The sequence below is a fragment of the Aulonocara sp. 'chitande type north' Nkhata Bay genome, linkage group LG6 (assembly GCF_057382095.1).
Source record: "Aulonocara sp. 'chitande type north' Nkhata Bay isolate Kocher_YH1m ecotype deep benthic linkage group LG6, A_spYH_male_GT1.1, whole genome shotgun sequence".
NCBI lineage: Eukaryota > Metazoa > Chordata > Actinopteri > Cichliformes > Cichlidae > Aulonocara > Aulonocara sp. 'chitande type north' Nkhata Bay.
This window is the reverse complement of record NC_141349.1, coordinates 31,004,798-31,016,972: the sequence shown is the minus strand read 5'-3', so window position 1 is coordinate 31,016,972 and position 12,175 is coordinate 31,004,798. Positions and strand designations below refer to the sequence as shown.

Sequence of the window (12,175 nt, the reverse complement as noted above, 5' to 3'; positions counted from 1 at the left end):
TTACTACAACAGTTAACCATGATAGTTTTCTAATATCAAAACATTTCTTTAAAACTCTCACTTGTCTCACTATCATAAGAAGCTTGCTGTCATCGGTGAATAAGGCGAACAATTAAGAAACACAGCTGAGTTTATAACCAACATGACCAGTTCAGGGCCCAGCACTGAACCCAGTGAAGTGATCCTGTTAGATTCGATTTTTTTCTTTTTTTAATAGCAAAATCTGGTCTATAATATTCATAACAAGGAAGTATTTGTACTGGAAAACTATAAAGCATTGTTTTGATTGTGAGTTTATTTTGAACGCTCGCACCGGATGTCCTCTCGTGTTTTCCTCCCCTGTCCCTGCCTGCCTGCAGTAGAACTGTCTTCACCATCATCACGAACAACTTGAGTCCAGGCAGCCCAGGCAGAGCAGACGCCTGTCCGGATGGAGGACGAGCCTCTCTGCTGACTTGTATCAGTACTCGTGGCACACGGCATGATCTGCATTTGGAAATGTAGTTATTTGCAATTGTTTTGCGGAAAAGGAGTTCGCGCGGAGAGTGTTATTCCAGGGATGTGATTATGTTACCTGTTTGTTGCGTGCACAGTCAGCGTGATTTGCTATGGTGATACTACAAGCTAACCCCAAGCTAGCAGAGGGATTTGTTTGGGAGATGTCTTTTTGAAAAAGAAGAAGGAAAAAAAACCTAGACGGTGATAATTTTGTGAATATTCGTCAAGCTGGAACACGAAGGGGAATGTCTAACCAAGGAGTGAGGAGAAATGGCCCAGTAAAGCTGCGGTTGACTGGTAAGAAAATTTAAACCCCCTCCTGCGCCGCTCGGAAACGTTAGCGAGCTAGCCTCCTAGCCCAGCATGCTAACTAGCGTCTCCTGATTGTACAGCATAACTCTGTCCTGTGTTGTAATCTATAAAAGCGCTAAACCACATCTTACCTTATTATTATTAATAATATTGTTCTGACTTGACTGAATTCCTTTATTTCTAATTGAAATCCGGGGTAGCATACTGAGGAATATTGGAAGCTAGTGAATGAGCTTTTATCGTTAGCACACATTAGCGTTGACAACAGTGTTTATTGGGTGGTTATTATTCCCCCCCGAAGGTTAGCTATGTTTAAATACTTAAGCTTGATATCGACACGTTTCCTCAAAGCCCTTCAGCATTGTGATAAGTGGTTATTTTAAATACTTTTATTAGCAGTAGAAGCCTTACATTACAGCCTTACCTTTTTAAAAATCATATATTATCTTAATTTTCCAAAGATAGCTACTGTGTTTCTTCACGGCAAGTGCAGAATAAGCCAACAGTATATTACAAATTAACGTCCCTAATGGCAATGATGAATTTCGAGGAAAAGCGTGAAGCAACAGAAAAGGTGAAGGTGGTGTAATACACCGCTTTATTTTTAGTTTACACAGGTATTTATTTTTGTTTACCCTGAAGAGCGAGTGGTTTAACAGGGAAATGACCTCTGTAGGATATATTTCGTCATGGGTAGATACAGGAACTCATCGTCTTTCATCGCAGTTATCTGGTGAAAGCTATGTCAGTTTGTTCAGTTTGCTTAGCTTGGCAGAACAAAAGATAAAGTAGTTTCTCCCTTGGAGCTTATTTCACAGTGGGCTACGTGGGCTGTAGTGCTCTATGCCATTTCTGATGAATTTATAATGAAAGGTGAACATAATTAAGTTACTTGATACATTTGAAGAAATGTGGTTGGCATATTTTTTTGTTGTTGTTGTTAAAGCCAAAATTATCAACAAAAGTATAGTCTTGAGTCTTGTGTTACTGCAAACGGGCAGAATTAAAGCAAGCTGTATGAATTAATTAGAAGAAGATGAGAATGAGTTACATTTTCCTTTGTTCTGCTCTTCTAATGATGTAAGAATATCTCTATTTATTGAAAAATCTTAAAAATCACCAGGTGTTTTGATGTGCTGATGATGACTGAGTGAAACACTTGTTCAATAATTTCGGTGTTTATAAGTTAGCTGCCTTTGTTTCCAAAGCTTGGAAAAGCTGTCAGGTAGCATTATTTCTTCAGTATGTCATAGCTGGCTCTGGTTTCTTATTGGTGTATTGTAAATCTCTGAGAGCTGGGACCTATTACTTTATGCGTGACACAATTCTTAGGTTGATCAAAATCAGTCAAATGATTTGTTGATTTTTATCTGGCATGACTGCTGAAGGCAAGAAGGGAACTTAAACTATTTGACCGTGATGAGATGTTTTTACCTTTATTTAGTGTCACTGTTCAGCACTGTAGCATGTCTATGGCTGTGGAGTCATTGGTTGCACTCATTAAGTGCAGTTTGCTACGGGGAACAACAAGCTCATTCATACAGAACAGGGTATAGTTGTACCGAAAAGACAAATCGGTACTCAAAGAATTACCCAGCTGTTCTTCCTGCTTGCCTCTTCTCTGTGGTGGTTAGTGAGAGGAACCTTTTTTTTTTTCTCCTCAGACTTGCCTCCCAAGGTATTTTGGACTTGCGAGTTTTTGTTGTAACACTTAGAATGTATGAAGCAGAGGGAGTTGCATTATCTCAGTATTGGAGGAACAAAAAGGATCCTGAGGGGATTGAGGGATAAATAAGGTACATATTTACCTATTGGTGGGGAAGGCTTGAATAAATGTTCACTGGACTTGAGCTTGTTAATTTCAGAATTTACACATGCTCTTAAATTAAAGTATTGCAAGAGAATATACATTCTAAGTTTAGCCCTTACAAACTTAACACCACAAGTAGGTAATCACATTTTTTTTTACCATGTTATCCAAATGTCTGTCTTTTAAGCCTTCTAAAAAGACTAATAGTTTATGACCAAGATTGAATTTGTCAAGAATTTTCATGCACTAAGACTCAAAGCTTTCTTTTCATGTAAAGATTCTCTCCCTCTTCAAAATCTGTTTACTCAAGTGATGAAGATAAAATTAACGAGCTGCAGAGGAGTAAGAAGTTAAAATCTAAAAACATATTTCTTCCCCAAGATATTAATGCTTCTCTGCAAACTTTCCGTCATTTAGTTAAAGAGGAGGTGCAAGTGCTATCCTAATTTATTCCACAGGCTCTTAAAAAATCTTGCAAATGATGAAACAGTGGTTATCCAGTATGCTAGTGAAGGTGGTGCAGTAGGCAGAACAAAGAATCATACTGCAGTTCAAGTAATGAGTCAGTTGCATAATACAGACTTCTACAGTTCATAAAGTTATGATCTTACATTGAAAGTTTAGAAGTAAATAAAGAACACTCTAGCTGTAAATGGCACTTTAATATCACAAGGTCAATTTGGATATTTGTTAGAAGAACATCCTAGATTTCCCATTCTCTTATACATTGCCCAAGATTTATATAAGTTGTGTGGGGGCCTGTTCCATGATCTCCTGTTGTCAGTAGGCTCTCCTTTTTTGTGTAAATTAATATCTGTGAGAGAGATCAAAGATACTAATCTTATGTCCAATGGAAGTCATGAGTTTATATGCGAATGTTCCCCATAAACAGGAATTGGAAGGCCCTACATTATAATTTGAATGCAAGGGAAGAGGGAACTTTAGCAACAGCATTGCTGATAAAGTTAGTAGAAATAGTTCTCACTAAGAATCTTTTCAGATTTGAGTTTTTGTTTTTTTCCCCCTATAGAAGCAAAGGGTCTCAGTGGGTAGCCCTGTCAATCCTAGTGTTAGGTCTATGCTGGGTCAAGTGTGCTGCCTGTGCAGGTGTTTACCGATCACAACCCACTGATGTTCCTTTCCCAAATGTGCAACTCCAATCAAAGACTTATGCGCTGGTCCTTGTTGTTGCAAGATTTTAACTTGGGGATCAGTTACAAGAAAGGGAAGGATAACGTATTGGCTGACACCCTGTCTAGAGCACTGTCTCCTTGAATTAAACATTTTGGGGTTAATGTTAATTCTTGGGTAAGGGGGTGTTACGACTGTGACCGTAATTGTGTGTGGATTTGAGTGTCTAGGTGCTCCTCCGGGATTGACGATTTGGCGTTGGTAATGTGTTGTTTTTGCGTGACTGTTATGTGTTTCCTACTTTACTTTGAAAGTCTGTGTATCTTAGTGTGTCCAGTTTACGTTTCCCTGTCTCGTCAGTTCTGATTTGCCCCAGCTGTGTTTCCCTCCTGTTGTCCATTCCCTGATTGTTCCCTCCATGTATTTAAGCCCTGTGTGTCAGTTGATCATGGTCGCGATCTTCTTCCCCCCCGTTGTAAATAGTTTGGCGCCTTGCGTTGTGATGTAAATAAATATCATTTTGCTTTAAAGAAAATAGTGGTCGTTTTGGGATGATTTTTGTGGAAACCCGTATTAGTTTTTTTCTCGTGTGTTTTTACCTTATTTTTATTTTCCTTATTTTTATTTTCCTGCGTTGCACCCCGGTTGCCTAGGCCGGGGTGTAACACTAGTTATGTGAATTTATTTATGGGGAAACTTGAACTTAGTCATGTTGATCATGATCATACCTCTCCTTTATTAACTTTTGGTTCAGATATATTTATGACTTATATTTATATTTATTGGCACTGTTGAGGATCTAAATAGATTTAACTCAAGGTTACCTAGTTTTACATTTATTACAGAGGCCAATTGTGAGGTTTCATTTTAAATGTGAGAATGAATAAATCAGAAATAATACAAACTATTATTTATTAAAAGTGGGCTGATAGGATTTTTTTTTTTTTTCATTATTCAAGATATCATCCATTCTCTTTGAAGAAGAGATTACCGTATAGTCAGCTGTTGTGGACAGAAAGGATGTGCAGTTTTGAGGAGGAGTTTGAGAAACAAGCTAATGCTTTGTATTCTTGTTTCTGAGAAGAAGAAAAAAACCTCTTCAAAAAATTTTAATTGTTTCTCTCTCTAGGGTTAGAAAAATAGATAACTTTTAACTTTTACTTTTTCACTCTTATAAATGTGGGGAGAAAATATTGGCATATTTTGTATGATCACCCTGCTGGTTGGAAAGTGTTAATCATCTACCCACAAAGTGTTCTACTAAATTGAGAGATAATCTTGTAACGACAGACTTATCTGTTGAACCTACACATTTTTTTTTTTTTTAAAATTCCCTTCCCTCTGGAAATTTTCCTTGTTGAACTGTAATGCCATTATTGAAGGAGATGATTTATCACACTGACATATAGGTAAAAAAAAAAATTCAAGTGAGTGGTAGAATCGCTTGTAGGACCAAACCTGTAGTAAAAGTATGGATTTTGTTATGTGGGGAAGACGAAGAGCGAATTTACAGTTACAATTTCTGAGCACAAGATTAATATCAGAAATAATGATTGAGTAGTCAAAACATTTTCAATAAGCTGGACACAGCATCGGTGGTTCATGGGTATTGAAGCAGTTGTGCCATTAAATAGTGGTAATAGATAATAGAAGCTGCTCGGATATATCATCTGCAAGCAGTGGTTTGGTGAATGAGCTTCCTGCTTGTTGTCCTGGGTCCCCCCCCCCCCCAATATGTGGATGGTTTTACATGGACTTGCGTGAATTCCAGGAATATGAAACCTTGGAGAGACTTTGTCCTGATAACAAACACATTCTGTGATCATTACAAGGAAGTATGTGCTGGGGGGGGGGGATTGAGGTTCACATATAGAATGACCAGAATTTCTGTTCTTACAGTGATGACCAGTGACGTAAAAGGCTTGAGCATGCAGCTCTCACCGTACACAAGTGTTTAGTTGAGACCACCCTTGGTTTAAGTGATCGAGACTGCAGGAATTTAGAATTAACGTTGCAAACTGGTCCACCATTATTCTGTCTGTTCTATAGTCTCTCTATTTTTCAATGTTGTTTTTTTTTTTGCTGTTATTAGGTTATTAAGTTAAGTATTTTTTTTTTATTTTTATTTTTTACAACAGACAAGGAATAACATAACTTAAACATAAAGCTACCAGGTCATTGCTTACCATACCAAAATAATAGTGTAAAAATTTCAAAGAGGAAATTCTTTTACATACATCCTCAGAGGGAACAAAAAAAAGAGCGACAAAAAAAAACAACAACAGCCACAACAAATAAGGGAAAGGAAGTCGGTCACCAGTGTTTCTCGCAATAGCAGTTCATGGCATCTGCAGTCCCAGGATTTCTTGAAGTTTTCTGTATTGTTATTTAGCTTGGCCAGCATGTTTTCAAATGATACTGTTTCCAGCATGAATTCCAACCAGTTTTTAATATCCAGAGCAGAAGTGGTTTTCTATAATCTGAGGATTACTCTGACAGCCTTGACCAATCCCACCTGCGTCACTGTACTTTGGTGCTTTGAAATATTAGGTATTATTGTCTGATCCTGCAATAGTCTTGGTGACATGGGTATCACCGTGCCCAGCCACTTTCCTATGTGCTGTAATACTATTTTCCAAAATGGGAAAATGTGTTAACAGTCCCAGGTCATATGTATAAAGGTTCCTGGTTCTGCTCGACATTTCCAACATAAATTATTGGAAAGTAGACCCATTCCATGAAGCCTAGATGGAGTAAAATAAAATCTGTGTACCATCTTACAATTAATACATTTTCCTCTAGACTCTTTAATATGTTTGCCATTATTTAACACAATTGCAACCATTCATCATCATTAATACTACAGCCAAGGTCCTTCTGTCAGATAATCCTTACACCTTTACAGACATCCTTTTCTATGCCAATAAATAATTTGTAAAATGTGGGTGCTTTGTGTTCTATACTTGTACAAACATAAAAACCAACAACGTAAAACTATAGGGATGCAACAGGGAACATGTTGCCGCTTTATAGTCCTTTATTAATTACTACTTATCTATTATTTAAAGTTGGTCCGTGAGGCTCATTGAAAATTGTGCTTAGGCAAAACAACCACCTGAGTCCCAAAGCATAGAACCAGCATGAATTTTACCTTGTGTTTGAGGAATATACACTTCCTATGATAATACATCTTCTCTAATTGGCTTCTTCCAGAAAAGTTTCAGTCTCTGCGCTATCTCAGATTTTATTTCTATTTCCTTTCCAAGTGAAGATGAGTGTTGCCGGGAACACCAGAAGGTGTTTCTTTACAATGTTGAAAGCTCTCCGCTTTTCCACAAGCTCCTTCATCAGATCCACAAAGAAGGATAGTTTGCAGCCTTCCCATTCTAACTCCGTTTCTCTTTGGCCATCTGTAGTACCTTATCAAGCTGATGAGCACAGAAACTGCATCGGGATGGTTTGGGGTGGTTTGTTCATATCTAGTTTAGGTGCCACCAGGCGATCCTCTCCACATACTGAGCCATGTTCACCCTTTCTTATTTGCCTTCTTTCAGCCCCACCATTCTCACATTATTCCCCCTGCTCCGGTTCTCCAAATCCTCCATATGTGCCCAGAGCGTCACCAATTTCTTCTCACACATCTTTGCCCAGTCTTATTTAAATATTTTTCGCTGAGTCTTTAAGCTCTTTGCAATGTCGCATTCGTCTTTCGTATTTCTTCCATAAAGTCAGAATTGTTTTTTTTTCCCCTATCAGTTCAGCTTGAGCCCTCCAGAGGGCTCGGAGTCACTGAAATATTTTCAAACGTCGGGCTGGTCCTTGTTCTTAGCTCGCGTCTCATTCTCGCATCTTTGAAAAAGTTAGCCCTACTGTTACTCAACATTTCTCTGGGAGACTGCAAATATCTGGCCACTTATGAAGGTCTTAAGTTTTAACGCATCAAAAGTACTTATACCTCTCAACCTGTCAGGGTATATATTTCCAGTTTATGTGAAAAAAGGGTTGGTACTTCTGGGAGCTCTTCTAGTGTGCTGCCATCTTCCTTGGCTTCCTAGTTTTTCAGTGTTAGCAAAAATGGGAAATTGGCTGAGCAAGGATGTATCTAAAGAAGTTAAGTAAATAATTATAAAGTTATTTGATTTATTGGTTTCATCCTCAGTTTCCAAATCTATTTATGAGCTAGTACCCAATGATTTGCAGCATTAAAATTTGAATTAAAAAAATTAAACCTACCTTTGGCACAGCTGGGCTTTTAAAAAATTGCATAGTTGTGGATTTTCACAAAAATCTTTCTTATGGCTTCTTAATACCTTTATTAAATGCTGTAAATGGTAATGCTTCAAAGCTTTTTTTGTTCTCTTAATGTGGTTTGCTTCTTAAAGTACCGTGCCAGGACTAATCATTTTGGTAACTTGCTAAATAATAATGACAGGGAACAGCCAGAGGCTCACAGGTCTTTTATTTGTAACTCTATACAGATGTTTAAAAAAAAAAAAAAAAGATTGTAGGTGATGATATTGCTGCAAAGCTCAACTGCAGCCATGTCTTATTCTGTCCGTGTTTCTCACAGTAATGTAAAGTTGAACTGATTTTGTTTTTAAATTCTCCTCCACCAAAGTAAGTGTGTTTCTGGTCATGAGTCACAGAGATGGCTGAATTTGAAGTGTGCTCTGTTCGTTATCCACACTCATTAGGATCCCCTCTTGCAGCAGCACTGATTTAGAAATTACAAAGGGTGAACTCCCACACGCTGCAGGATTTTGAATTTTGACAGGATTCATCCCCAGTTATGTCATCCCACACTGCATTTAAATGGCACCATGAAATTTCTCACATTTTCAGAGCTGCTTCTTACATTTATCTGTGACAGTTACTCTTTGATGCTTCAGTTAATTAGAAAATCAGCCTACTTTTAGTTTACTGGTAGGCAGTATGTTGTAGTGTTCCCACAGAGCATGGAAAAGAAAGTAATCTTGGATTTTGAGTACTGGTATTCCAAACACTGCAGGGTTGCAGGCACTTGTGCTGACCTTCACTTACCTTGGTCTCCTGCGAAGAATGAGTTGGTGGGTGATTTGAACTTAATAAGAACAGAACTTGGTTTTCCTTCATCCAGTGGAACATGGAGTTCCTCATAGGTGACTGACACGAGATGTACAAGGGGATGAATCCTTCTCTCAAATATGGCCTCTTGGCTGCATTAAACCAGGAGGAAGGGAGTCTGTCTATGTGATCCATTTCCTCCATCAGCCTCCAACTGGCATGCAGCAAGCAGGGAAGGACTGGAAGAATCATCTCAGGATTTTTCCCATTCAGTATGAGCGTGTGATACTAGGCTGTATACTTTTCATCTACAGTCATGCCTTGTGTTTGTGTCCCTCTCTTTCTGACATTTTGGGAAAGCAATGCTGATGCTTTCTTGTTTGTTCGTGTGTGTGTGCTGAGGTTGGGGTGGGGAGGTGGGTAGCTAGGAAGCTGGTGATTAAGATAAAGATCCAGCCTCATTTCCAGACTCTGCTTTACCACAGGGCAGACTGTATTTCAGGGAAATTATCGGGGACCACTGTCTCAGTATTCATCATCAGCACTCAGGAAACACATCTGTGTGTCAGCTTGTTTGTGTGTTAAACACATTTTTTTCTTTTTTTGGTTCTATACTTGCATGCACTTCTGTGCACAGTTGAGCTTCCACAGGATGTACTGTTAGCACGCAGTGCTGAACTAAATTAGGTGTGCTGGCTTCCTGAAATTTAGGGAATGAATGTCACAAAGAGAGTGGACGTTAGTGATAGTGAAAAACTGACCGGCATTGTCAAATTTTAAGTTATATTTTAATTTTGGATTTGCTCATGTTAGTGTGTTGGACTAAGATTATGATTAAAGGTGTATTAATCTTTTTAATGGCAAATTTTAACTTTAACTACTTTTCTTAAGTAATGATTTTTTTTGTTAGCTTAATCAAAGGGTTTTTCCTGCATAGAAAATGTTTTTGCACTCACAAAAGAAGTTTATTGTTGCTTAAGTATAGTAGACATTTTTATTAAGTATTAGTAATTGGCAGTAAAAGCCGTATATTTCTATCAAACAAAGTAATAGACTGCTTTAATTCAGATCAGTGTCATGTATGTCTATATTTACACACCAGAGACCCATTTTGAGACAGGCAAAACCCTAAATAAAATTTTCATTTTGGCTTGATCTTTTCTTTTATATTGAATGTAGCTGGTTGTCAAATTTAGTCAAAACATTGCTAGAGCCTAGTACCAGCGGGCTTGGGAGATGTATGTACCTGGTGGTGTAATTTATTTTTGGGACTGTAAATTGTGTAATTTTTCAGTGCCTCTTTTTTTCTCCCCTTTAAACAATACAGTTTTGACAGTTGAAATGTGGAATAGAGTAAGTGATTATGATTCATCAGCACACAATCCATGCGAGTCATATAGTGACGTGTTCGGTATGTTCCTTTCTGCTTTATGTAAGCCTGGCACCAGCAGACTGTGCAGTCTGACCCAGATATGAAATAATTAATAGGCACTGCCTAAAATTTCCTTCCTCTAGAATACTGGGCTGTTCTTAAAATTATAACACGTTTTCACAAATTTATGCAATCGTCCACTCAACAAGAAGAAATAATAGGCTGAAAATATTTGCTTAACATTTGTGCTAATAACCTTTATGATTAAGGCATGTGGTGTGCTATCTACATAGGTTGCTCACATACCTTAACAATCCAGGCATTCAGATAAGTAAGCTTTAGCTGTTATGAATGCAGCACCACATCTCCACCCTACTGCTTTGAAAAAGCAGTTTTATATCTGGAGCTCTGCATGCAACTTGTTTTACCAGTCTACTGCCTTTTTGAATGATCAGTGTTTGAGTTTTCTTAGCAAACATTAACAAAAGAATGATGCTCATTTCAATTCTGGTGGCTGTGGTTCAGGAGGTAGAGCAGGTTGCCTACTAATCGAAAGGTTGGTGGTTCAATCCCATACCAAGGGATTGCCCAAGGGATCCTTGGGCAAGAGACCGAACCCTAGGTTGCTCTCTTTGTTCATCAGATTGTGAATACTAAATAGAATACATTAGGCATAGAAAAAATGCTTGCATGAATGTTGAATGAATGAATGAATGAATGAATGGGTGAATCAAGTGATTTTAGTGCTCAAGCAGAGTAGAAAAGCACTACATAAGAACCGGCCCATTTACCATTTGTTCTGGCTTAAACATTTGCACTCAATCTGTTAAGAAAAGGCACAGGAGTCATTGTCTGTTCCTACATCATCTTATGCCACTTCTTTTATCTCCTATAACATCTCTTGTTCTTTGTCCTCTCCAACAACCCCTTCTCTTGCTAAATACTGTCTGATTTAATTTTTTGTAAATATTTTTTTTCCGTTCATCATCAAGCCATGTTTTCTGTGAAGCACTGAGTTTTAATTCCCAGAATTGGGGATATTTCTAAAGATCTGAATCTCAGTAAGGCGTTTCTTAGCATGGTGGTCTTGAATGACTTCCAAAGATTAAAATCCTATGTTAAGAACCACCACTAGAAATATTTAAAGGCTGATATAAGAAAGTTTAGTAATGTGTGTGTCCTCACATAAAATGCTGTGTTCAGCGTCTTTGACAATAGTTGTACTCTTACGCTAATGAGATAAAGCAGCTGGACAGGATTTTTCTAGCCCGTTTTGGTTGTTTGTCTTAACTGGATTGTCAAGGCTAAAGAAACAAATACAAACAACTGCTTAAAAGCTACTTTTCATAACACTGGTGACAGGAAAGAGGAAAAAAGTTTATTCTGTGTAATCCTTATTTTTGCCTTCAGTGATTCATAAATTTGCCTAGAACTTACTGTTGATGCATAGGAAGGGTGCTTTCACAGCACATGTGTTAAAGAATAGCACCTTAATGCAGATGTGTTTGATCAAGAACATCAAACAACCACAAAAATGCAAGTCATGCTTTCGTAGAATTTCAGCATAAATTTGAAATTGTATTTCATTTGATGACCATTCTTAATCTCAAATTAAGAAATGGGCACCAATGCACCAATTCTTCAGCAAAATGTTTTGGTGAAGTTTGTAAATCTGTGTATTTGCCCAAAAAATACAAATACATGCCGGGGGGGGGATTCAAAAAGGTCTATGGCCACCCACATCTGTGCAGTTCCTCTTTCTAAGATTGTAGACAAGAAAAAAAATATTGCACAATTAAATGCGTTGTATTTATTTATTTTTTGTTAGAAGAAATTGCCCAGACTTTTCAAAGAAGTACAAGTCTTCTTGTCCATGCCAATCTACTGTGCATTTATGCAGCATAGATTCCAAGTGAACTAGAAAGTAGATTAAGAAGACTATGCGTCCATGTTGTCTGCAGCTGTCCGTGTGCATGTCCAATATGAAGCAAATGTGTGACTGTGTGTGC

General features: G+C 37.9%; 1 protein-coding gene across 2 annotated transcripts in view; it reads left to right on the top strand.

The window, feature by feature from the left end:
* Nucleotides 1–358: 358 nt before the first annotated feature.
* The window catches only part of LOC147328122 (E3 ubiquitin-protein ligase SMURF2-like), a 61,472-nt gene continuing 49,655 nt past the window's right edge, over nucleotides 359–12,175 (top strand). For both annotated transcript variants that reach the window (XM_086296282.1, XM_086296281.1), the window contains exon 1: nucleotides 359–795. In XM_086296282.1, the coding sequence (XP_086152408.1) occupies nucleotides 744–795 (52 nt within the window). In that variant the 5' untranslated portion in view covers nucleotides 359–743. The remainder of the gene's footprint in view (nucleotides 796–12,175) is intronic.